Source organism: Numenius arquata, chromosome 7, assembly GCF_964106895.1.
Source record: "Numenius arquata chromosome 7, bNumArq3.hap1.1, whole genome shotgun sequence".
Taxonomy (NCBI): Eukaryota; Metazoa; Chordata; class Aves; order Charadriiformes; family Scolopacidae; genus Numenius; species Numenius arquata.
This window is the reverse complement of record NC_133582.1, coordinates 14,628,930-14,656,799: the sequence shown is the minus strand read 5'-3', so window position 1 is coordinate 14,656,799 and position 27,870 is coordinate 14,628,930. Positions and strand designations below refer to the sequence as shown.

Sequence of the window (27,870 nt, the reverse complement as noted above, 5' to 3'; positions counted from 1 at the left end):
GGAGAGGAGAGGAGAGGAGAGGAGAGGAGAGGAGAGGAGAAAGGAGAAAGGAGAAACGGAAAAACAGAAGAGAAAAAAGAAGAAAAAATAGAAAAAAATTTACTCTGTCACTGGTAGGTAGGATTTACCTGGAAAACACTGTTTTCCAGGATTTTAGCCTTAAAAATAGTAAATGAGGAGTTATAAAGATCTGAAACTGCAGCCTAGAGCTAAACATGTGGTGAACTAATGAGTATGAAAACTTCCTTGTCTTCTTCTGCTAATGCCCCTCTTGTTTTACTAAGAACACTCCTGCCATGACGCCGGGTGTCCTCCAACAGGACCCGCCAGCTGCAAGGGTGGTGGGCAGCAACAGGCTCTACTTGTGACTGATGCCTGAGGGAGGGAGGGCCAGCTCTTCACACACCCCACTGCCCACTATGATGCTTTTGTCAGGCCCAAAACATTTGCTGTTTCTCAAGGAATGGAAAACGCACCTTGTTCCTTGGTGATTTACATCTACCTCTTTCTAAGTAGGGTATGGATGTGCAAAAAAAAAAAAAAGTCCCACTAGGTCTTTCCTATTCAAATGAAAGGGTCTTACTTATCCCTCTGTTTAGAAAGCGTTTAGCGCTGGAGCGTACCTGACACCCAGCTATTTACATAAATCAAATCTATTCTTAGTAACCCCAGGATGAATCTGGGATAACTCCACTGAAGCCAGTGTTGTTTTTTCAATTTGAACCATGTAACTGAGTTGAATTTGGCACAAAATATTAACTTCTCACCAAGGAGGGTACATTACAACAGAAGGCATCAGACATGCTATTCGGTAAAGAACACAATTGCAGAGGATCCTTCAGTAACGCATTGTGTTACTGTAGATGGCACTCATTCCTTGCCTGTACATATGATGCATGCTGCAACTGCATAGATGTTATTATGTAAATGCATCATGGCAAACCCTTTCATACTTACAAGATCACGCAGATGATTTTCTCACTGCATGACATGCGTGACAAAGCAGCTATGTGGAAGTTACACACAAGGACAAAATAAATCAACGTATTTAAACCATCACCCTGCAAGTGCATTGCAAGCAAGGCTCTTGAGAGTGCTAAGCTTTTTAGACTCCTCCTCAAAGAGGACTAACTCTGTCTTGCTTTCTCCAGCCCTTTTCCTTCCCTAAGTCTTTTCACAAAACTCCTTCTGACAACAATTTCACAGGGTAGAGCACTGCTGGAAATATTCCTCATCGAATGAGCTGAGATCTGTCTGGCAAATGAAGACCAGTAGCCATTACATATAAAGACTCCTAACTGTGTATTTGTTCAATATAACTGAAGTGTTTGCTTTTCTTTTAAGGGCTTTTCTTCAGATTTATTTTAACACCCACCCCGGATCAAGTGCTCCTCATCCAGTGACTTACAGCAGTAAAAGAAGGAAGGTTATGTAGCTAGGTGCTGAGACGGGACTTGTCAGATTGGCATTAGTCATTCCCCGCAAACAAAACATTTCGGAGTAACTTCAGACAAGAGGAAGGGTAGGCAGTGAAATAATCCAGACGGCTCATTTTTAGATACTTACTTTGATTGCCCAGCTCAGGTCTGTGGACAGCGGTGGGCATCTCAGGAGGGTGGGTCATGGCAGAAGCCTCACTAAGGCTCTGAACGGGTCTCAGCAGAACTCTCTCCATCCGTTGCAGAGGGAGCAAAGGGAGGGTAAGCTCAGACAGGTCTCTAAAGCTGGGAGGCTTGTATGTTCTTTACTTTCAGTCTGTATCTTTGATCCTCCTTTTAAAATGGTGAGAAGGCTTCCCCTTATCTGACTAGCCTACTTAGAGCATGGGTTTTTTGAAACGGGAATCAGCTTGTCCTACATGCGTGTACAACACCCAGTTCAATCAGTCACATAGCGTGGGTGCCTTGAACCACCACCATCAAATGACCAAAGTGCAACATTACTATGGGGCTCTTTCCACTCTGTGGGGCCAGCAACCACAAGGAGCTTTGCCCAAGCCGAGACTTTAGGATTTGGTCCTCTGTGTCTAGGTACAGACGTGCGCACGCTCGTGCACATCTTGGTATAGGAAAAGTTATATGGAATGGCTTATTGCAGGATGCAATATAGTAAAGGGGGAAAGGAAGACAGAGTTAAGTATAGCATATTCACTAGTAAACATGACTGAGAATATTGACTGTTCTTCACGTCTACCAGGCACATCTATCACCTGTGATATAGGAGGGGAGATGAGTGGGGGGTGGGGACATGCTGGTTAACCTCAGGCACTTGTCCAAGCACAACGAGAGATCTGAGGTATGCATGAGGGTTGAAATTCCATTATAGGTTTTAAATAATTAAACACTACATGTTTCGAAGCTCATTCCTTCCTATTACTTTTTAAATAATTAATCTGTATTTACATCTATTGAACTTCATGGAGCTATACACATAACAAATTTAAGTCAACTTGCAGAAGAGAGATTTTTCCTGTCTGACAGCATTACAAATGGTTTTTGTTGTATACAGTAACTTCAGCTCTGAGGGATCAGTCAAAAACCAAATCCAAGCTTGATGCTGTACATCATACGCACATGTGTAAGGGGTTTTCTATCAAATTATTCACAAGTAATCAAAACACTAAGAGAAACTGTAAATCCCCAGAGGAAAAAAATGTGCTTCCAACAGAATAGCAAAAAGTGATTCAAGTTGGAAGAGAGTAAACCAAAAAACCGCATGTATTGTTCCTATTGAACATACTCATTATGTTCAAGCTAGTGCTGTCAGTTCCATGTAAGCTCTAGTACAGTTTGATTAAAACCCCCCACAAATTCCTGCAATTGAAAATACTAATCTCAAAAGCTAGAATAACAGATAAAACAGAATAACTTCTGGTTCAAGCTGAACAAGCCATTAAATACCCAGCAGGTTTCACCTAACTGGAACTACACGTGATGCACCAAAGTGAACAACCAACACTGTTCAAACCCTCGAAACAATAAAGCACTGAAATGAGCTCTTGAAACCGTAGCTCTGCCCTGGGAAATGAATCTGTAGCAATGGCATCAGGATTACATGTTTATTGTACATGTGATTTCCAGCTCAAGTTAGTTTCTATTTACAAGTAAACAGATATATGTGCATTCACTTACGCAATTCTAGCTGGCATTCCTACAAATTCAGTCCAACTAAGTTATTTCCTTTTCAAACAGCATTACTACTAATAGAAATGCTGCTGGACAAACAGTTCCTTTGATTATAATAAGTGGAGCAAAGCGGCCTTCAAACTGCAATCTCAGTTACACCTTCACAGTTATTCTGGAAGTTAATTAGATTGCACAGGGGTGAATATGGACTTAATGTGCTCTTCAGAGGCCTCATAATGGCAGAAGACATATTAGGGAGAGAAGAAAGAAACTCACTTGACTTTCAAATCCCAGGCTGGCTTTGCAAGCAAGGGAGCAAAACCATCTGTACCTGTAGGTGAATCACTCATGCGTTAGGGATCACAGAAAGCCAGTGTCACCTTGCAGGGGAAAGGTTTGCTCAAAAAACTTCTTGCAACGTTCTTATTTTGTAGTTGTTATTAAAAAAAACAACCAACAAGGACACATAAATCAAGGGCAGGCATTGGATCCAATAATGACAACTCTCCCATTTGCTCCTTTGACCTATGCAGCTCTAATTCAGAGTCCCGAGGACAGAAGCCGCACATTTCTGAACGGCAGAAGACAAACAGGGCTGCAGAAGAAGGGACCACGAGGTCAGGTTTCAGTGAAAGCCGGGCTTGCATGCCAGGCACGGAGATCAAGGACCGACTAACTCAAAGCACAGGAAGAATCAGCGCTTCAGATGTCAGCTGTTTCAAGGATTACAGGCCCTCCTGTTTCTGGTGTCAAGGTAATAATCAGAGCAGCGGACGCGTGAGGCTCCTCGCAGTGATAGCTGAACGTGGCAGCCCTCGATATGGATTCAGTTTGGGGAATTTTGTTTCCTTTTCAGACAAAGCCAACAGCACCAAGTATTCATATTTCAAGGCTGTTTTAAGGATCAAACCCCATCTTACCTAATAAAAAACCGAGCAAGATTCAAAGCAGAAAATTATATGGGAGCTTCACATACAGTAGGTGGAAAGGCAGATTCTGACTTTTTATCAGAGGTATTCGTTTAGAGATTGGTGCTAATGACAGCTTCTTAGATATGTGTGTGTGTGTGTCCCCCTCCAATATTCATGTTTTCACATAAATCCCGATTTTGGCATATTACTTTATTGTGGAGACATCTTCTGTGTACTGGCTGGCTTATGCAAATTAACCAAATGTCCTATAAATTAGTCTTGAAATGCCTGGGATAATGAGCTGCTTGCATGGTGAGCGGTGCACAGTATTCAAAGAAGGACTCTTTACAGGTTGGGAGAACAGGAGAACATTATAAATGTGCCCAGGCTGCACAACAAGGTGGGATGCTCCACCAGCATTGTGCTCCTCACCCCAAAAGGCAACACTCACTGACAAGAATTGAAAAATGGAATGCTAGGAGATACCTAAAAATTGAAAACCCCTGTAATTAGCTGGTAGGCAGACAATGTGCCCCCAGCTGCTGAAGCCCAAGCCTGCAGATCCTCTTGGCTGACTTGGCCAACACACTTAAACTGGTTGCAAGCTGGATTTTCTTCCCTGCATAATTTGGATTTTCACTGAAGGCTTTTTGACATATGTTATGTATGTGAATGGTATTGTGCTTTTTTTGGAGATGTGCATCTGCCTACCAAAAATCATATTTCCCTTGCGTTCCTCACCTGAGATGGAGAATGCCCCAAAGCTACGCTCCCAGTTGTATTTTAAAAACAAATGTTTTATACCAGTTGATGTTTTCTTGTGTAGTGTAGATTTAAGAGAAAGCTTTACATACAAAGGGCTGGTTCTCTACTCCTGACTCAGGCGGTGCTGTCTGAGGCGCGTGCGGTAAATGATAATAAATCAGATGACAAATCAAAAATACACCACTTGCTTTTGGTGTGTGCTTAATTGGCATTCCACCTCTAATAATTACATTCATATTGAATTTGTGTGTGGGCACCTTCATTTGCAACATCACAATAATTAAATGACATTAGTGTTCAGGAGCAGGTATGTGAGAGAGAAAGTGCTATTAGCACTACTTGGCAACAATGACAGCCTTAAGGATGCCTTTCCCTTGCATTCCTTCACTTCATTATTGTCACAGAACTAAAGTGGGGAGGGTGAGGGAAAGAGGATGGACGACAGGGATGAAAACCAGAGATGGGTTTCACAAACAGAGTGACTGCCTTGCCTCCCTCCATCCCTCTCCTCCTGGTACTTCCAAGGCCCCACATTTTCTGCTAATGACCCGGTGGAGCAAGCCCTTAAAGGAAGCCATTTTATCTCTTTGTCCTGCAATAAGCACTGAGCACCCCGCCTTGGAAACTTCTCTGTTTGCTATTCACAGACAGCATAGGAAGCTCTTCAAAGCACACAAGACCGCTATGCAAACAGTAATAAAGCTGACTCTCTGCCACCGATGTTATTAGGATATGGCAAGCAGCTGGGCCAGCCCCTTGGAGCATGAGCTTTGCACTGACCATGGATACTCTGATTCGGTGGCACTTTAGCCCAGCTGCCAATCCTGCAGACAAAAGGGATGAGGGAAAGGCAAAGCAAGCAGGAGGAATTCATCGCTGCAATTCCACATGAGCTTCAGAAGTGCAGCAATGCCCGTTTTCTGAATGGGGAGCAGAGACAAAGAGAGATAAAATGACTTGGCCAGGGTCATGGGGAGTATCCGTAACAGAGCTGAGGAGTGAACGGATGCCTCATTAAGAACTGGTCTAATACCCGGCCTCGAGGCTATCTTCCTTGTAAGAAACTCAGAGCTTGCGTTCAGAGTCACAAGCCACCCAGTGTGGTCGTACTGAGAAATCAAGCTGTGAGCCATGGCAGGCAACTGGCAGGTTTTGAGATAGTGAAAATCACTGTTAGTAAAATCTGGGCCTTACAACATGTAGGGAAGGGGACTTTCTACAGCTAACAGCTGTGAGGAGCCAAAGACTGCAGGGACTTTGAAAAGAAGTGGGGGCATAAAAAATAAGTGATGTGATTTATCATGGATCTGGGGTAGAAGACAGTTGAACTGAGAGAAAGGAAAGATCGTAATGGAGGAAGAACATTCAGAAGGGGAAGAGAGGTCTGAGAAAAAAGTTGCAAGGAGCAGAAAACCAAAAGCAAAGGACAAAAATAATGTAAAATGGAAGAGCAGCAGATATACTTAAGTGAAAACATCTCAGCTGGAGTGCCACAGGGACGATACCTGCCTCACTGCAGCTTTCGATAAACATGCACCAGCTTGTGTGACTTCTGGACGGAGGAACAGAACCACAGAATCACAGAACACACAAAATGTGTTTGTGCCGGGGACAGTCAGAGGAGGAGAATCCCGAGGAGAGGGGCTCCCAGCACAAGGGTACCAAGGCAGGGGAGGCACAGCCACTGTGCTCCCCCAGTGCGCTCCTCTTGCTCCCTGCTCGGCGTCTAACATTAGCAGCAGCTGTTTCGATCATGTTTTAAACCTTCCTGGCCTCCTTTTCAGAGCTCCAACATGTAGATTCAAATCCCTGGACATTCACAAGCAATTATTTTCTAATGATGCTAGAAGCAAAGCTTCCAGTCCTATAGCTTCAAAAAACCCTGCCCAGCCATGCTCTGCTGTTGACCTTTTCAAGACCTAAATATATACGAGATACCTAAATAAGATAATTGGCCACGTATAATGCTGGTCTAAGCTGGAGGCCTTTTACCAGAGGTGACACAGGCCTGCTCTAAGCAGGAGAGAAACTGCAGGAACTCCATCCTTGCTGGTTTGCCCCCTGCGTTCAAAAGCTTCTCTGATGCTCGCTCCGCTCCTGATTTTGTGTGATTTTATTCATGTGCATCCCAGTGTTAGGTTTCACAGTGGATGCGCTTAGCTGTACAAACTGTGCCAAGTGAGCTTACCAGAATGGCAATGTTGTGCAGGAGACGGTACTTTTTGCAAGGGCAGCCCCAAATTCCTATTTTCCACTGTTGCACGAGAACAGCCTACCATGCCGTACAAGATATAAATGTTTTGTGGCCTTGCAGATAAGCTAGATAGACAGCTGATCCATCATCGTGACTCCACATCACCACCACGGTGAAGGGATAAGGAGAGAAGCTGATGGCTTCTGCACAACAAACAAACAAGCACAGAGACAGTGTTTGCTCATTTCAATCTGCAAAGCTGACTTTTGTTTAAATATGAATATGTTGCTTATAGCCAAATTTTAGTGACAGCAGCCCTGTGGCATCTATCACTGTTTGCACTTTTGCTAGAAATAGTCGCATGGTCTCTGCATTTTTTCAGAGGCCATGTCTGCAGGTAGTTTTTGCTCCCTTGACCCCATCTCTACCATTGCCTCCAGGGTATATTGTGCTCAGGAAGACACTAAACACGCAAGGTTCATGTGGCGTCACAAACACCTGAAATCACTTCCCTGTCCTCACCAAAAGCCTGTGCCCTTTTCTCTCTCTTCTCCTCTCACTTGCTCTCTTTATCTATGCTTACAGTCAGGGGCGCCAGGCACAGCTTCAAATGCCCCCAACACCTTCACTGAAGAGTGAGGTTGTCTAAAAGGGAGAATACACTGTCGAGACTGCGGAACGGTCTCTCTCAGCCCAGATCGTGATACTCACTTCTTCTCCATTTACAGAAAAGTGAGCATTTTTCTCTTCCCCCCCCTTGCTCCTTCAGCCTACAGCACATTACAGATACGCTTTTGAATAGAAGCCCTGGCTGGAGGAACTAATAGATCTTTTCCATTTCTAGTTTTTTCACTGTATATATAGTCAGATGAAGCACTTGTCTCAATTTCAGGGTGACCTGCTTGGAGTCAGGCTCCTCCCAGAGCTCACCCAGGCACTGTGTTTACTGCAATGAAATGGAGCAAATCCCACCCAGGAAACAAGCAGCAGTGAGAAAACACACCATGTGAAATCTAGACACTTCTGATTCCCTCTGAGCGAGTGCTGCAATCTGGGCACTCTCCAAATCCCTTTTCTAAGGCAGAGCTACATGGAGTTCCTGGAGGATCAACAAGGTCCAGGCTATTTTGGATTTGCCCTCTTTGTGGTTTTCTAACCCTGAGAGCACTGGGAGGTCCCCATGCCTGCAGCAGCTCATACCTCGGCCATGGGTACCTGCATTCTTCCGGATGGATTCTGGTGTGGGACCAGGGCTTTGCACACCAGGGATGCGGTACCTCCACGACACTCCTGCTGTGGTAGTGCACCATGGTATCCATGTGCTGCCAACACTGACATTCAAAAAGCAGCTTTGAAAATAAAAGGCAGGTTCCCCAGGTCACGCTGGATTTTGCTAACTCGGCACCTGGGAACCCGCAGACAGCCGGCACAGACCATGAAATGGCAGTGCCCATCAGTCCACGAAAATTCAAAAAGCTATTTCTACATCTCCTTGCAATGCACCTGCACTAGTGGCAATCCTCAGCGTTTTACAGCAGAGCTATTTTCTCCACTGTGTTAATAAGATTTGCTGGTTTTTCTTTCCAACAGCATGGGTGGGAAACTGGGCCAAACTTGTCTACATGATGGCTCCTCCCAGCTCTCACACTGACTCAGCTGAGCTGGAGGCAAACAGCGGTGGGATTATAGTAAATTTGATGGTGGCAAGCACAGCCTGCTTTCCAAGTACACAAGCAAGGTACTGCAGCTCACCCAAGCAGGCTACTACGGTCCAGTCGGTCCCCATCTCCTGGCTGAGCGCAGAGGTGGTCACAGAGGGACAGCAGCCTGGGGACACCAAAGGGACACATCTCACCAGGGTGACACTGGGGAGAAAAGCTCTCTGCTCCTGGACAGAAAGAAGCCACCACTTCTGTCACCGCTGCTCTGTGGTGACTTAGGGCAGCTGAGATTCAGTGAGGTCCCTAAGGAAGGGTTTTGATAACCAATGTGGGCAAGTATCTTCATCTGCGGGGGGCATGTCAGCAGCCCGGCCCTCTGGCTATTTCCTTTCACCGATGGCAGTGATCTTGAGCTAATCTAGTTTGAACTTTGGACAGCCTGCACTCAGCCAGGCCTTGGCCATGCCTTGCTACCGGGGAGACTTTCAGCCCTAGCTTGTGGCTGGAGGAAGAAGAGACCTAAAGCTGGACTGCCAGATCGTGCAAGCACTTCAGCTGTAACCCCTCATTAAATGAACATGGCGTGGTGACTTGGAAGGACAACAGCACAGGTCCTGTGGCAATACATTGAGCACACCCGCTGGGGAGAAAAGCACTCGCTCAACACAGCCCCCTAAAGTCTCTTGGGAAAGAAGAAATAGGATATGAGTAAGGTAAGGCTGGACACGTTTTCCAGGCCCCACACAACCGCTGTGCCCGTCAGGGTGTGCGTGCAGCTGGGGGAACACCGTTCCTCCCCGGGCACGTGCTGAGACGGGGGCACAGTGTGCGGCGGGTGGGTGCACCCCCGGGAGTCTCACCTGCCTGCTTCTCTGACGGCAATCCCCGCTTCTAACTTGAAGAGGAGACCGGATCCTGAGGGATCTGGCAGTTTGCGTGAGATATGGTCTCAGAGATTTATTAATACAAAGTGAAAAATAACTGATAAGAGAAGCATTTACCATTTCTCTCTACCGAGTCAATCTCTTAGCTCTTTAATATTTTAGTTTCCAGCATCCTTCAGCAGCCCTTAGGACCTGGTGCCGTGCCAGCTGTAACACGATATACCAGCACAATGTCCTAGCGCTATCTTCCGGCATTGCATAAACCCGTGTTTGGGACAGATTCTCATCCCCTTGGAAACTCCTTTGCACCACTCTGGCAGCAGAAAGGGGCCACGGGAGTCCATTACATGCACACCACCTTTTGAGACTTCTTCCTCTTGCCAGAGTGAGGTAAAGACATCCCTGGCTCGAGCCAGAATCTGGCCCTTTGCTTAATGCGTTTAACAAATGAAGCTGCTGTTTGAATCCTGAAGACAGAGGGAGGGTCAGTAACCGAATGAGCACCGAGCGCTTCTTCCCTTGGCAGTCGGGAATCCACGTTGTTAGAAAGTGGAAATGTATGGGGTGTGTTAGCTTCCTAACCACAAAAAAAATCTCTCAAAAACTGTCTGTTTCCCGTCTCGACTAAGAAGACATTAATTTCAGCGGCATGAGCAATAATGTTCATTCAGGACTGGCCACAGGTGGTCAATTATTCCTCTGCCTGCCTAGAAGAAGCATGTTTATTCCTCTTAATAAAAAGTATTAGTACAATGCAGAGTTTATTGCTCAATTAGGAAAGTGACACGCAAAGAGTTACAGCCTCTTGCGGAGAATACAGCTAGAAATGAATTTTTGCAGCTAGCAACGGATTTTTGCAGCTGAATGAAATACCACCCTTTCTCCCCATCAGACACACAAAAACTACACAGCTTAAGAGCCAACTGGCAGGTATTTTAGGACCAATATTTAACTAGCCTGTACAACCAAACATAACCAAAAATTGTATTGTATATTAAAGCTCTAGACTATAATTGTGTTCCTTTCTCTGTTTAAAACATTTTTAATTGATCATTCAGGCACCGATAAAAAAAAAAAAAAAAGCACAGAATTGAATTTTGGTCCCAAGCATAAACAAAGCTGTGCATTGAGCAGAATTTGGGGATACTGCACACATGCACACTTTGATCACTTTGTGGGATCCACAGTCACTGCTCTGCTTGCTTCAGTTCCTATGCATTGCCTGGGCAGTCAATTTGTTTTTAAATACCGAAAAGTAAACTTCAGAACCTGTTTTCTCCTATTGTGTCAAATAATAATTCATAATAAATGAACTTACTCTGCGAATACCAAGGGTGCTATTGTTAGCTATTTGGAGTATAACACAACATTAAATAATACATTTTGCACTTCTAACATTTTAATCTCAATCTCAAATTGCATGGAAAGGCAATTAAACAACAGCATCCCCATTTCAAAGCTGGAGACCAGACATCTAAACACAAAGTTAGCAGATACCTAACTTCAAGCATACAAGCAGTCCCCCTGTTTGAATTGAATGACTCTATGAGTCATTTCTATATGCAGAAATATGCAGTTCAACTCATGACTGTAGCTAATGGGGTATTTATATGGTTAATGAACAGATATAGGCACATCTAAAGGTGGTTTCATAGAATCATGGATTCATTTGGGTTGGAAGGGGCCTTAAAGATCACCTAGTTCCAGCCCCCTTGCCATAGGCAGGGACACCTCCCAGTAGACCAGGTTGCTCAAAGCCCTGCCCAACCTCGCCTTGTACATCTCCAGGGATGGGGCATCCACAGCTTGTCTGGGCAACCTGTTCCACTGTCTCACCACCCTCACAGTAAAGAATTTCTTCCTAATGTCTAATCTAAATCTCCCCTCTTTCAGTTTAAAACTGTTACTCCTTGTCCTATCACTACAGTCCCTGTTAAAGAGTCCCTCCCCATCTTTCCTGTAGACTCCCTTTAAGTACTGCAAGGCCGCTAGAAGGTCTCCCCAGAGCCTTCTCTTTTCCAGGCTGTACAACCCCTACTCTCTCAGCCTGTCCTCACAGGAGAGGTGCTCCAGCCCTCTGATCATCTTTGTGGCCCTCCTCTGGACTCACTCCAACAGGCCCATGTCCTTCTTATGTTGGGGGCTCCAAGGCTGGATGCAATACTCCAGGTGGGGTCTCATCAGAGCAGAGTAGAGGAGGAGAATCACCTCCCTCAACCTGCTGGCCATGCTTCTTTTGATGCAGCCCAGGATGCGGTTGCATTTCTGGGCTGTGAGCACACATTGCCGGCTCATGTTGAGCTTCTCGTCAACCAACACCCCCAGGTTCTTCTCCTCAGGGCTGCTTTTAATCCATTCTCTGCCCAGCCTGTATTTGTGCTTGGGATTGCCCTGACCCACGTGCAGGACCTTGCACTTGGCCTTGTTTAACCAATCCCAAATCAGCACCTAATTATTTTGAGTAAATCACACTCTAGAAGTCGTTGCCTTCCTCTGTTAACCATCAATGGGACCTAGAGAGAGATATCAAATACTGAGATGCTACTGCTAGGCATGTGAACCGAACTGTGTCTTAAACCAAAGGGTGCTGTGGAACTGGGAAGAAATGTGGCACAGGTGAAAACCAGAATGAAATGTGGACCCAGTTGAGGCTCAGACTGAAACATCCATTGCCTCACCGTGGCTGCAGCTGAGAGCAACGTTTGACCACCTGAATCCTACAACAGTGTTTTTCTGAGGGATATCAAGCACAAGGAGACATGCACGGTCCTTAAAAAGGGAAGTAACCTCCAGCATGATGAAGGTTTCACTGAAGTCGTTAATGCTAGTTTGCTGCAAGGCTTACAGCATGGAATAATTCAGATTACTATGAGCAAAATGGACCCTGCTTGTAAAGAACAGCTGTGCTCAAGGTATTGCTGCACGTTGATCTGCATGTACACCCACCTGAAAGATCTCAGTCTGCAAATGAGAGCATGAACAAGAAAACTTCATGTAGGGAAACAGACACTTCTTCCCAGAGAGAGACACCAGCACATTGAAATCACACTGTGCAAGACAACATTTATAAAAATGTTGACAGATATCAACATTTGAATATAAATCAAATGTTGAAACAGATATCCCCCGTTTGACTTATGGAGCCATCAAAAGCTCACTTCCACGGAGCATTTTTGGACCCTTTAGTTGACTAAATCACCAATTTAGAATCTGTCAGACTTCATTATGCAGATTAAGAGTCTCTCCTTGGTTTCATTTGTTATGCATTAATAAGAGAGCATCAGTGACTGTATCCTCTCACACAACCAAAGCCTTTCTGCCATTACATAGTAAATTTTGTTCTTTCTAGCCTTCGAAAAAAACCTCAACACAACAGCAACACGGCTTAGTTGCTACGCAAAGACTTAGAGCCACTGCATAGGGATCAGTTCCAGAGTTTGGTTTGATTCGAACCAAGCTAGACAAATTATGCCTGGATGTGATCAGAGGATGTTTTCCTGCTTGCCTGTTTCTCTTGTCTACAGGAGAAGAGTGTGCTCAGCCCAAACCGGCCCTGGGATCCCCACAGTCCTGTGCCATCCCGATGTGCATTTACTGCCTTCCAACTCCATGCCTGGTGCAGTTAAAATACTCAGTACCAACAGGCAGATTTATTATGAATGCTGGTAGGGATCTTTTTTCTCTCTCATTGACTAGATGTGACTCAAAAAGTTAATGGTAATTGCTCTCATCTTCATTTAGCAATGAGAGAGAGAGAGAAATGGGAGCAATTTGCAGATCTGAGAACAGGTCATTACAGGTGTGTTATATTAGTGTATTCATGAGCCCCCTGGGACAGCCATGCTGCGATATCCAATAACTTTCTTAATGTGTAATTACACACCATTGGACTATAATTGATTAATTGAAAAGAGAATGTAGGCAGATGCTAGGCCAAGGCTGCTGCTGCTCATTAAATGAATATGTCCTTGCTTCTTTTTAATAAGTTAAGTGAACTACTCAAAAGCAATTAAGTGAGAACTGAAATTCATTAAATTTTAAGTAATTATTGGTATTAACTTCTATAATAAAATGCAGGATTTATATTTTGGGTTTTTTTTTTCCCATCCTGAAAGCAATATAATACATGTCACTGCTGAGATGTAAAAATGGTGTCTGCTACAGCCAGCAGTGAGAGACCCACTCCTTGCAGAGAAGATTTTCTTCAGTGTGCCTTCAGATAACTGCATGATGTTAATCTGCCTCCTTGGGATGTCATTCCTGGAAGTCCTGCACAGTCCTAAGGTTTCCCAAAGAGAGAGGGCCACACACTTGATATCCCAGAGCACCCCCAAGTCTCCCTGGAGTCCAGATGAATGGTGGCCAGGCTCTTTGCAACCCTCATTCCCACCAGCTGGATCTTAACTCTGAGAAATACAGAGAGCACGGGCTCCTGATTTTCAAAATCCCATTCTCTTACTGCTGCCTGTTGGCTCTTAAAGGGGTCAAAGCCTTCAAACTCTTTTCTTTTTTAATGAGGAGGACAACGCATGCAGCAAGATGAGGAATAAGCCAATTGTACCATTAATAGAAAGTCACTCTGGTCTCCGTAGGCATCTTTTCAGAACTGACAAACCCCCTTCTCATTAACACCATGCAGGAGTGAGAGTCAGGGTCAGAGGTGCCAAAGGACCTGAGCACCAGCGGACTCAAGCCAGTTTTATGCCCTGCCCCTGTGCTGCAGGTACGGCCGTGGCGAGATGGGGTGCGAGGGACGGCTCCTCCCAGGGAGCTGCCGGGACGCCCCACGCGCCCTACTGAGTCATCTGCATCTCCTGCACAGACCCCAGGAAGAAAATATTTATAGCTCTGGGTGATGACTTTGGAAATTTTATTTCCAATTTATGTGGAAGGAAATCCAATGAATTTTATTTCACCACACTTCACTTCCTTCGGAACAAGGCATATCTTTATTCTTTAACGTTCTATAAAAACTGTCTGAATTTTATTTAAATTGGTTATGAATGCCAGTTTCATAAAGCAAAGCCACGATTCACAACTGGTTTTCTTTCCAAGGGACACAAACCTGCTTTATTTCCCCAGTTTTATAGAGATTTGGGTGGGGGGAAGACTGACAGTATTTTTCAGGCTTTTTTACTTTAAAATTTATTGAAATGGTTATTAAGAAGTAGCCTGCTAAAAATGTGTTTTCAGCCAACAGTTTCTTAAATTTTTACTAGTTTAAATTCCTGGTCAATAAAAAGATTGATATTTTTTTAAAATAATTTTTGAAAAAGCAATTTTTCAGCAAGAACATGTTTAATATGAAAATTATAACTTCAGTAAAAGCATCAAATGAGGAAAGCAAAGAGTAAAAATAGAGTAATACAACACAGTATTGCAGTGAGGAGAAATTAAGGTTGGAGAAATTATTCAGAGGTCACTAGTAATTGCATATTTATTAATAAAAAATTTAATGCTTCTTCTGGGAAGGAAGATGACAGAATTGGAGCTGTAATGGGGTTTTAATTATTTTCCTTTTTAACACATGCATTTTGCTTCTCTGTCAAAATAATAATAATAACGGTGATGTTAAAAATTAGAAAACATGCCTCCTTCTGAGGAAAGGCAGGCTTGTGCTCACAAACTGTCAAGTGTCACATCCTAAAATAATGCGCCTGTATTGGTATGAAGGAAAATGCTAAACCAGAGACACTGGGGCGAAGTTGCTTGCTATTTCTAGCGTACCCGAGGCGAGTGCTGCAGGAAAGGGGATATGACTTGCTCTTGAGTCTGGGAAGCCAAACACCCACCAGCGGTAGCCATGGTCTTTCCCAAATCTGCCCCCTTCCCATTGCCCATCTTCCCATGCCACCTTCCCCTCTCGCTGTCACACCTGCTATTCCATCCCTTTAGCTCCCTGAATTGTCTTCCTTAATTCGGTTCACTGGACGGAAAAGGTGGGGATTACATAGAGCTACTGGGGGTAGCTTCGCTCTTTTTATCCCCATCTCCTTCCCTTCCTTCCCCCCTGCTCCCCATGCTCCCGGGCATTTTATACCTTGTATTTTCTGTGTTGCTGGGAATGGGCAGAGACTTATCCTCCTTGCTGCTCTCAAGGGTTAATGGCACTCCCCTGCCCACCTCTGCCGGAGGTGTGGGGAATCCCTCACCCTCCTTAATGCTGTAGGTCATGGTCACTCGCTATCCCCAAGTATAAAAGGAGTGAGGTTTGGGTCTTGTTTCCAGTACAGCTTCTATCTCAGACTTGCTATGACAGGGTTGTATTTTCTCTGAGTTCCTACAGCCGGTCTCTGATTGCAGCCTTCAGCTTAAACATTATTAATAAAGATCATGTTTTCTACACTTCAAATTAGCTGTTAGCTGTCCTACAGCAATTTTTGGTCAGAGAGTGGGAAGATGTCTCAAAGCAGTCATTCGACCTTTCTTGTCTGCAGAATACAGGGTGTCATTCAGAGCCCACTTAAAGTTAACAGGAGAGATCCTATTGATTTCACTGGGCTTTGGATCAGAGGTTGTGGAGTCCTAAATATGGCGTGAGTCAAGGAAAAAATACTTACTTCTTTAGCAGGATAGTGCTGCAGGACAGGGGAAGGGGAACAGAAGGCCTGAAAGACCAAGGAGATCTCTCAAGAACCCCAAGAAGGTCTGCTGCAGCCCCAGGAATAGGACCCAAACTTTCCAAGTCCAGCCCATCCTGCCGCAATGCGAGCAACAGCCTTCATTTCCATTACAGGGTAGAAAAACATACAATTAAAAAGCAGGGCAAGAAAGACCGGGCAAGACAGTGGACGCATTTGTTCTAAAACAGTAAATAGATCTGTGTAGACAGGCATAGAGCCTATCACTTCCCGGGGATGGCATATCGCAGGGCGGCTGGCAGGCTGCAGCTCTGCATTTGGTCCTGCATTATCCCAGTGAGATGCCTATCAGGGCACAGGCAGGCAGCAGGCAGGGAGGGTCAGCCAGAGCCAGGTTTTGGGGCTCCCCTCTCCCCCCAGGGCTGCAAATCTGCCCGTGGGCTGAGTGCTGCCTTTTTTCAGTGTGTTCACCCAGTGCCCGAGGACTTCCAACAGTCTCCAGGAGCGTGCGTAAGGTGAACACCACATAGCCCTCCATTTAGCCTGGCAGCAATTAAGGGCCAAAAAAACCCTTTATAGTAATTTTGCCTGGTTTGTTGCCCTTGCTTGAAAAGAAGCAGAATGCCAGTTTTTTTGGTGGGGTTTTGGGGAGGTTCTTTTTAAAATATTCCACTATAACTCATGAACAATTTCGTTTTTGAAAATGAAACATTACAGCCTACGATATGACCTAAGCCTCACTGTTATTTCAGTCACAAGAAAGGTTGAATTTCATGTGGCCAAGATTACTGAGGTTTTAAGAAAATGAGTATCAATTCACTGCTACAATTGTTTTTCTCAATACTTCTGTTCCAGAGCCATAACTGCCATTCTGACAGCTCTCTGTGCCTGGTCCAAAGTCCCTGAAACCAATGGCGGGCTTTCCGTCGGCTGTTATGGGTTTTGCATGGCCATTTGCTCGAATCACTGCGCACGCCACGGGGCAGCTGATGGAGCGGGACCGGTTGCTCTCAGACTGCACCGGCAAACTGAGCAAGAAACTGATGAAATCCATCGGTAAACCACCAAAAAGTAGCACCAGCGATGAGACGCAGCAAACATCGAGCGATGCTTAAAGAGTGGCAGGCACCACTGTGGAGGTTTTAACTCTCAGCAGGCTTGGTACCAGTAGCAATATGACCTGGAGCTCCACAGGGTGTCACAGGTTTCATGTCCCTTTCCCCCTCTGCCTCTCCAGGGTGGCAAAATCACCTCCTGACCTCAAGGTTGGTACCTTAAAGGCTAGATGCGGCCCTGCATCCCTCAGAGCTGCTGGGCGGCAGTACCGCTCCAGCTTTCTGGCCAAAAGCTCTGCATGTCCCAAAGCCTGGGTCAGGATGAAGGAAGTGCTCTCCCTCTCTCTCTGCTGGTTTGCACCTAACAGGATGAAGGAAGAGCCAGGGAGAGCTACAGGGGGAACAGGGAACAGACTTTGCTTTCTCTCTCCTCTCTGCTAAGAATAAGGAGGCAGCGTGGAAGATTAAAAGGGTGTAAAGGCAAGAGAGGGGATGAGCAAAGCTATCTCCCCCTAATTCAGGCCTCATTTGAAGGCACTGTGATTATAAATGGACTGAGAAGTACTTTCTTTTAATGCTGAAGTACTAACAGGGAGCGGCTTTGCTTGACGCTGGGACACAGGAAACAGATCAGGTACCTTTAAAAAAAGAATTCAAACTTCATTTTCTGAAACCAAAACTCTCACGGCCTCCAAAGGATACCAATATGCATATTTACATTTAACTTGACTATGACTACAAAACTTACTGGCCTCATTTGATCACAAATATTCTCACTGCTTTTTAAAACCAGCTTGTAGGCATGAAATGTTTCCCATATTCCAGTACTGTAATGCTGAGGTTAACCTGCCTGCATCCTTGCCGCCCTGGCCAGATGCCCCACATGTGCCATGATTCCTGACCCTGCCTCTAGTGATGGAACTTCAAGCGAAGCATCAGCTGTAGCTTTGGTTCTTCTCAGCCTTGCCATAGCCTCCCCAAAGGCCTTTTGCTTGTGGGAGAACGTTTTGCATTTCATGTTTGAGTTGCAGATCTGTTTTCAGAGCTTTCTCTGCCTCTTTTTGTTAGTGATTGAAGATAACTGGCCGTAGGTGAATCTGCATTAAATCCAGTAACAAACATGTTTTATTTTGTGTCTTTTACATAACAGCTTTCAAACACCAGGACTACCTTATAATTCATCACATACTGGACTCAAGAATTTATCCTCCCAGAGCAGAACTACTAGGAGCAAACCTTCTGATTTCAAAGTGGAAAAGATCATGATTTTACTGCAGGAAAACTGTGGATCACAGCTGGGTGTGGGACTGATAATGAACTATTTTTTTCAGGGTGTTTATATTTTGTTTGGTTATTTATTTGCTTTACATATAATCCCATAGTGGTGGGTGGTACTCAGATCATCTTCATAAACAAATGATCTGGAAAGCAACCTGGCGTTTAATTTCCTTAACCCATCAAACCCTCCTTTGCTCATACAGCAGCGTGCCAATCTGAAACCTTGATTCAATATTCTGGGGAACTGGGGGTGGGGAAGGACGAACTGTTGTTTTTTCTTTTCGACTTTTGTTAAAAGGCATCCAAGCATGGCTCTTCCTACCCTGACTAACCTGGGTAGGTGCCAGATGGATTTTTCCTTTCTCTAGGCAATGGCTTAGGAATTTCAGCTGGCTAGAGCCAGGCTGTTCACTGGGCTGTTCATGGGCTTTTCACTGGCCTTTTCACTTCAGCCTACCCTTTCTCTGCAGTTAATCCCATCTCTCTCCCCACATCCACTATTAGCTGGACTGTACTGCTCCTTGACAATCGGCTTCCAGAGGACTAAATTCTGCCTTTTCCTTCTGGAAACAAAGAAATGTGTCTGAAAGAAAAGCTTCCAGCCACTCGTGGAATAAGAAATTAAAATCCTGAGGCAGTGCCTATGGGAGAAGGCTGTACGGCTGGCCAAGACGGCATGCTAGCCTGGCTCTTTAAAAATAGCTTTGTTTTATGTAGTTCCCAGTATTTATCATGGTTAGCTAAACTTAAAAAAACACGATTCTCAAAAATACTGAAAAGTTCACAAGAAAAATGTGATGTCCTCATTGACTAGAGCATCTTAACTGCTTTATTTTCTGTGCTCTACAACAAATGGGCATGACACAACGTACCTGGATTTAGCGCAGGAAAGGAATACCCTAACGCCGTGACTGCACAATGGCTTTCTATACCCTACCAAAACCTTTAATTGCCACTGCTTTTCTTAATGCACCGAACTACCCTAAGCACTTCAGGGGTTTCTTTCGCCTAAATTATACCTCTTTCTTCGTCCTATTTCCTATCAAGCGCTCTCTCTCAAAAAAAAAAACACAAAACCCCAAATAGCTGAGTTGTACCTCACTAACCAAATTATTTCCTCTTCTGAGGAGGAAGCAATGAAGAAAGCATACAATCTGTAATATTCTGTGTCACTATGCTTTCAAGTCCCTCCAAGTACTGAGGAGTTAAAGCTTGTCATGCATGCTGGTGACCTGGGATGTTAAGATTCAGCCGGTGTAGCGCAGCTCTTGTGGGAGAGCCCTGGCACGCAGACCCAGCCCCTGGATCCCAGCACGAGCATTTCCCAAACAGAGGAGCCCGCGCTTGCTGGTACAAACCTTGCTGGAAAATGGCAGCTGAACCCTAAAGCAAAGAAAGCACTTTTGAGCGGAAGCCTCCAGTTTCACCTGACAGGCTATTACAGTACTCACTCTCAACCGCACTGAGAAAACTCTAAGGATTTCTCGATTCTCAAAAGCATATAAACAAGTTTCAGTTTCTCTTTCATTTAAAAAATCTCAGCTTTTTGCTCAGCCAGCATCTGACTTGCACTGTTAGACTCTGGGTAAGTTTTTACCATTGGGAAAATACATTTTTTTAGAGGAAGCAGCTGTCCCCACTCCTCTCTTTCCTATTTTTTCCCCTCTCTCCTCTCAAGGAGACAATTCCTAGCACAAACGTAGGAATACTGACTAGCCTTTAGAAGAAAGATGCTGTCTTAATGGCCAGTTCCTGTGAAATCCACTTTACTCTCGAGCACATTTTAATACAGCATTGTTTCCCAAAAAGTAAAAATACAGAAGGAAAACCACTACCTCGGTGAAACACATAGCATCTTTGACAAATAACACTCGTTTCCCCACCACCAAAGCCTAGGATCAACATCATATTTTCACTGAAAGTTCCTAAAATACATCTTTAAAGATAGCAGAGGTACACATTCATTATTCATCTACTTTTTTTTTTTCACATGCAAATATAATAAAGATTACATCCCTGCCAATTTTGTTTCCAATAGCATAGGAAAAATAAAACTATAACAAATTGCTTTTATTACTTCCTTAAACAAGAACTGAAACTTGTCCAAAAAAGCACATGAAAGACTAACTTGGATAACTTGAGCTTTTGCCAGGCACAGGAGTGATATAATAAAGCAAAAACCTAAATGCATACCAATAGAGGAATAATTAACTGGGCATTAAATGAATGCTTGATTTTAATAGCACTAAGGGGGTTAATTGGTTCATTGATTGCTTGCACTAAAAATAAAGCAGATTTTAAACTGAAATAATACATGACATTTTATATTGCATTGTCTCCCAACTCTAGTCCTAAACTTCTCCAGCACCAAGAAGCCCTATTGACTTCAGGGGCATCTTGGTGCACTGTGATGGTTCCTCAGGCCTGATTTGACCCGCGGCACAGTAATTAATCATGGCCTTGGAAAAACAGTTTCACTTATTTGGCACAAGAATTGTGACTGCACCGGGGAATCACTTTTTATGTTTGTCCAATTTCATCCCCTTAGGACGTAAACTGCTGCCCCTGAAACCAACAGGAACTTTGCAAAGGGTTGGGGAGAAAACAAGATCAGGTCTTAGGGGTCACGTTGCTTTTGGCTGAGGAGAATTATACTGGGAACAAACCGACCCTTCCGAGTGACACCCGTGGCTCTAAAAAGCATTGTCACTACCTAACCAGGGGTTGGCTCAGCACAGGGGACACTTGGGGGTAGGAGAGCCTGTGCGCCCACTAGCACAGGTATGACCAAGATGTTCTGTGCAGTGGCTAGTGCCAGGAGTGGGGACTGGCCACCACCCCTGGGCTGCTGCCTTCCAGTCTGGGCTTCTCTGATCAACTGCCTGAATCTGGGGGCCGGCTTCGACACTGGGTTACGTCAGCTCATCTGCTCGACTTTGCTGGATGTTACACCTGGGACACCAAGGTTAGCGTTTGGCCCTGCATCCTTTACGGGGGAGGCAGACACGGGTTTTAATGCAGAGGAAATGGAGCTTGCTCCTCCGTTGCCACTCACCTCTTCTGTAGTTAGAATGAGAAAAAAAGTGTTGCTTTTTCAAAATATGACCCCGTGTTCTGACTTTCCACAAATATTTCCATTTAACCAAACGATACATTTTACTTAAGTATGGCTGAGAAGAAAGGCGAATGCGAGGGAGAGATCTACCAATTCATCTAAAACTCCCTTTTGGAAAGCCATGCGTGAATCTCTCTTAAATGTATTACAATTCATTCTCTGTTTACTTTAGGCAAACAGAAAAACTCATCGTGGAGCACTCATTTTCGCAAGCTAATCAAGAACATTAGGTCCCAACAGATTCATTTAATAGAAATATAATAGGCATTCCTGCTTGCTTTTAATCTTGCCTAGCTGCAAATGCTAAAATGAACAGAGAATTAACCCTGCCTTGGAACAGAGATCCTTTCACAGCTGACATCATCTCTCTTACGGCTTGTAAACACTCCAGGCTCCCTGTATGTGCTTTCCTGGCTTTCACTCTTTCCCAGCAGCAGTGGAGAGGAGTGGAGAGGAGAGGAGTGGAGAGGAGAGGAGAGGAGAGGATGCTCCCACCTGCATGCAGCTAGGAAGGGGAGGAATAGGCGAGCTCTAAAGGGAGTACTGCGTGTCAGCAGAGCAAAACCCGCCGCCACCGCCCAAAACCAAGGCAGAGCTAAAAGGTGGATGGGAGTTCTGGGGCGTCTCGGAGAGGGGGGGGGACTTTTCGTGCATCACCCATCCGCTCCCTGCATGGCTCTCCCTGATTTACCGTGCGAGACAAGGTAGTACGACAAGGCCATTCACGTGCTGTCATCAAATATAAGAGATTTTTCAAGCAATTTGAGATCTTAAATTGTTCATGGATAGCAGAACTAGCATTAGAACGCTAAACAGGAAAAAAAAAAACCTATCATATTTCATAATGTATGTCATAATGAACAAAAGCCTTTCAAAAAAAAAAAAAAACGGTTTTCACTGTGCTAAAGTAACAATCTAGACTTGTTGTAAGTATGTTATTCTTACAAGTAGTTCGCAGTTATTCTTGAAGGCAAGTCTTGGAGTTTCCTTAGCATAGTGCTGCTGGGGAAAATTTTCAGCATGTCCATCTTCATCTCTAGCCTGAAGGGAAATATAATGGCCTATTTAGGGACTTACAAATAATGGAAGGAAAAAAAAATAGCTAAAAGCATAACAGCTCAGATCATTAAAACAGACGGGAATCCCCAAATACAACATTATTAAAAAGCTTCTTTAAATGCTTAGTACACCTTTTAGATATGAGAACTTGGGATGCTGTTTTCTTACATAGCTTAGGTTGAACATGCAAATTCATTGTGGTGTAATAATTAGAACAACAAAAGACAAACCCCAAACAAAATATTTGAGCTGGAAACTGTAACTCAGGGTTTCAATTTACTCCATTGCATTTTTCAGGATTACATTACATATGTACTTGTTTAAACTTTTTGACATGATTAAGCAATCCCTAGATAATGTACTTGTATTTTAAGTTTAACAGCAAGGCCAAAAAAAAAAGTAAGTTTTCATACTCATAATTTACATGTATTACTATTATAGATAAATGGATTCCCCCTCCATGTTTAAGTGAAGCTTTGAAAGGAGCAATCATCTAGCAAGAACAATGATCCTTCAGTCAAATGCGGTCAAAATATTTAATGACAAAGATGCATTAAAAGTTACTGGTTATTTGGAACTGCACTGTTAATTAAGAAAGCTGAAGTTTAAATGGAGACATTACCAGAGCCCATTAGCAATCCTGCTTGCATATAGTATTTTTCCCTTCTCATCTACAGCATTTTCTGCTTTCGAGTTAAAGCAAAAGGGAGAAGCAGGTGAAAGGAGGAGTGTCAGCAATACACTCATTACACTGTTCATTTGGGTGACACTTGCACTCCGTTCCGCTCCATCTCATCTGATCCCTGACTGTTCGCTCTCTCCCTCTCGCAGCCTCCCGAAATTCACAGCTGAGCTGTCTCCCTCACATATGGCTTGCATATAATTATGCACATTCCATTTTACACTGCATTAAAATGATGAGCTCCTGGCTCCCTGCCAACCTATTTAAATCAGCCCCTTGCCCGAAGAAGCCGGGGAGAGGAGGAGGGCAGAAAAGGGGAGGAAGGGATGGGTAGGTTGTGACCGGAATGGGGACGAGGGGAGCAGGTGGAGGCAATGGGGCGAGGAGCAGGTAGTCCTGCTCCCCGTCCCTCCAGCTGCCCCACGTCCCCCTTCCCCGGGGCAGAGGGGTCCAGGGATGCCCAAATGCAATGCACTCGCATCTCGGCGGCTGCGGCAGCGCTGCCACACCGTCCCCCCCTCGCGCTGCGTGAACTGCCTGTCGTCGTGTGTCACACTCCCGGCGCCCAAGCTTTTTCAGCGTTGGCATTTATGAAAGATATTTACACCTTGTAGACTCTACGGCTTGTTTGCCTTCAAATAGGCTTCTGCCTCTCCCCAGAGAGAGACGGGGTGGGAAAGGGGAGCCGTGGGGTAACAGCACAGGGGATTTTTAGGAAAACATGGATGGGTTGCACCTCAATGAAAGCCCATTGACTCCAGCAGGCTTTGACTTGGACCTCTGCTTGTCAGCCATGGGGCGTGAACAAACACTGCCTAACAGAAAATACCATTTTTAAAAGTGTACAGTTTGTCTAAAAGTATGTTTTGAGTAGCACCTACAATTGATGATTATTACAAGAAGTGGGAAGTGGGAAACGAGTTTATTCTCTACGTTTCCTAACAGCTTATAGGAATTTTCTTTCACTGCCCTCAATAGCTGCAGGGTGGAAAATGTTTAAAATTTTTCCTTAAAACCACAAGGAAGAGGCAGAGCATTCCTGAGCACCTGAAATCACTTTTATACTGACAAAGGTTTAAATGTATTCTTCTAATTACTAGTTTGAAACTGAAACCTCTCCCACACAATAAATCTGCCTCCCATGCTGCGTGGAGTACAAAGTTCAAATTTGGCCGTGTTTTGTAAAAAAACCACCCCAGTTCTCATTTTGAAAACAAACTTTGTCCTTTCCTTTCCTCCATGAAGGAATATGGGCAACTCGACGAAGCTCTTCCAGGTCATCTAGAAGACAAATGGGGAACGAATGCCCTAAAAATGCCTTGCACAAATAGAAACGGACCTGTCAGCTCGGGATCACAGGTGCCAACGGGATGCTCAGTGACAGAGAGCTGGCGAGACGTTGCGTGGGGCACTGCATGCTATCAGCGCCCCCCAGACCCCTGAATTCGTATCTTGGCACCATTCTGTGGTGCACACCACACTGTGCACGTGACGGCTGGCACATTGTAACCTGCCGGTGACCCTTTGGAGCATTATCTTAGTGCACGCACACACCTTGTAAAATGAAATGGATATCAGGGTGTTTGTACTGCATGTGTCAAAATATAGGGACAAACCCCACTGACCTTCACCCGCTTACCAAAATTGCCAGTTACGCAAAGGTTATTCCCCCCTACTGATCCGAACCTTATTTTATTTAACTCTGGATGCCACTATAATTTCCTAGTTTCAAAACCAGTTTAGCTACATACTGCTATAATTTACTCAGGCAGCAAAAGTATACCTAGTTTAGCTAGCTGGTTTCCATTGTAAAAAATACCTATTCTCAGCAGTCAGGGCTAATTCTCCAGTTGCTTTACATTAATTCGTTACTACCATCTTCCAGTCGTAAATAATTTGCAGAAGGAAACAATTTTCAGCACTGTTCTAAGAGCGTTAAAGAAGTGGCTCAGAGTTTATCTTGCCATGGTCATATTGTGATACGCCTGTATCTACACTGAGTCACTCTCAGTCGCTGCTGCACACCAGTAAGTGACTGTCTCAGCTCCCCAGCATCCCGACCTCACTCACAGCTTCTCCATCAGGCCTGGCTGCCACAGGATGTATTTTGTCTGCTATTGTTTAAAAGAAAGCAACTGAAAAAAACCCAAGCCAAACCTGTGATCTCTCTGATTTTTTAAAATGCTTTTAAACTGCTAAAATCATTATAGAAATGCTCTTATTTAAAAAAAAATATATATATTTATATGTCCAAAATGCTAGGTGTGATTGATTGCATATATGAAATATATGGTACAACCACTCTCAACAGCACATTTTGTTCCAGGACAAAAGGCTTCAGCTCCTGTTCTGAGGCCTGGGACCATGGTGAGCGCTGCCGGTTTTATCAGCGCAAAACTGCTGCAACTTCACTGTGGCAGAGCCTCTCCTGGGATTTACTGGATCTCCGAATTCAATAGCCTGCACTGGCAGGCAGCCGCCTTCCCGTCAGCTGCGCAGGATCCGAGAGGGAAACCTGCCCATCGCTGGCCCGTGGGATGCAGGGCTGGACACTCCACAAAAGCGGTGGCACTCGCACCTCCCCGGCTGGTCCTGGCAGAAGAGGGCACGTTACCCAAGGAGCAGTGCTGGCAAGGAAGGTCTAGCTAGGAAACTGCAGTCAACTTGGTGGAGCTGTCTTGGCTGGAAGGTCAGCCTGATGATGGGCTGCGCAGGAAATCGTGGCCTTTAATTGCGGGTTAGATATAAGGAAACTCTTCTTAATGATGGGTACGGCAAAGCACTAGAGCAGATTGCCTAAGGAGACTGTCAAAGCCCCATCACTGGAGTTTTTTAAGAGCAGATTAGGCAAACATCTGTCAGGAATGACATGCACAGAGTAACTCCTGACACGGGGAAGCTGGACGGATGAGAACATCGCCTTTCCCAGGTCCCTTTCCTCTCTGATTTCTGCCACTGAGCTTTGAAGGAAAATGGCAGGAGGGTAAGGAAAAAAAAAATTAAAAAAAAGAACAGAAAATAGGATCTGAAAGGACCTCTCTGAAAACAGCACAGCATTTGATGTTCAAAGATATGTGTACTCATTAATAAGTGCACAATGACAACCATCTTTGGCTACACAAACTGCGCTGTTCATTCACAAGCCAGCCAGCCTATATTTGTGAAAGATGCCAATAGTTTGGAAACAGACTATATATTAAGTCAAGATTCCTTTTTTTAACATGACGGAGGAAGAACAATCTACAGCAGAATTTCCTCCTCTCTGAAGTGCATGGATATCTGTTTTTCCTTATTCTCAGAGAAAAGTTATCTTGATCCAGACAGGATTTCTTAGCTTTGGTGTAAGTCTTTTCATGCAGCCTTAGCCTTGGGAGAGGAAATATGTGCTTACATTCTAATATTAAGGGCAGGATCATATGATAGTATAAGTCACAAGGTAGGTTGAACAGAATAATTTATTAAGATGGTACTTGTTAATGCAAAGCTTCCACTAAAATGGGACAATGCATTTGCAATGAAATCCTACTGCTCGGTCCACAAAAGTTTAATGCCACTTAACTGAAAGCACCTAACATCTATTTTCTAAGAGCAACTGCCACTTGAGTAATGCAGAGTGACAGAATATTAGCCTGCTTACTTAGGATAAAATTGCCACCTAATTTCCATAAATGTCCTTTAAAACAGATGAAACATGGGACCGTTACCCCCAGACACATTAAACACAGGCATTAGTTGAATGCCTCTAGTAGGACACAAAAAAAAGCTCTGAGAAGTTGAACAGCGTTGCTATAGAAGCGCAGATAACTGCGTCGAGGCTCCCATCCCATGGCGATGAACAGAGGAAGTTCACATCACCCTTAATACTATTGTCTCCGGAGGCTGGCCACAGATGGGAACTGAAAGCCATGTTTCCGTTTCCACCACAAAGGTTATCTCTCCCTTCACTCAAACTCGAAGGAAATCCTGGGGGAGACCCTAATCCTTGAAATTCTAGTTCCTGTGCATTTCTGTTGTCCCAGATAATCAATTATCATGCTCTCTACATTCACTGAACCAGCAATGGTAAAAATAGTACTAAACTTCCATCTGTTCAGTACACTCTTCCCAGAAACATGAATGTACTTGGTGTGCGCTGGGGTGGCGGGGGAGCTTGACATAAGAGTGTCGGGTCGTGGCTCCGTGCTGGGAGTGGAACAGGGCCAGGGACAACGGTCCAGAGAGACCCTCCCTGATTCAGCAACTGTGCAGTTATAGAAGTGAGCGAGCCCTGGGCTCGTCTTCCCTCAGGGAAAGCCCCCACTAATGTTTGACAAGAGGTTTGCTCTTCTCGAGGATTTCAGGATTTTCCTGATTCGCGGCGTGATGGAATAAGCGGTATTTATTAGCTTGTTGCCTCTCTCAGCTGTGCTCTATTCACTAATCTCTACAGCTGTAATATTTTGCCACTCCAAGCCTCTAAAATCTTCTCAAGCTTTTCAAAAAAGTCCCAGGTATTTTGAAACGTCAAAATAATGTTTCATAAAATCTCCCCAAACTCGGAACAGTGAAAATCTAAAATCA

General features: G+C 44.5%; 1 protein-coding gene across 1 annotated transcript in view; it reads right to left on the bottom strand.

Annotated features, from left to right (window-relative positions):
* Positions 1-27,870, bottom strand: part of SOBP (sine oculis binding protein homolog) — a 117,651-nt gene that overhangs the window by 31,416 nt on the left and 58,365 nt on the right. The window contains exon 5 of the mRNA XM_074150715.1: positions 22,515-22,610. Within this exon, the coding sequence (XP_074006816.1) occupies positions 22,515-22,610 (96 nt within the window). The remainder of the gene's footprint in view (positions 1-22,514; positions 22,611-27,870) is intronic.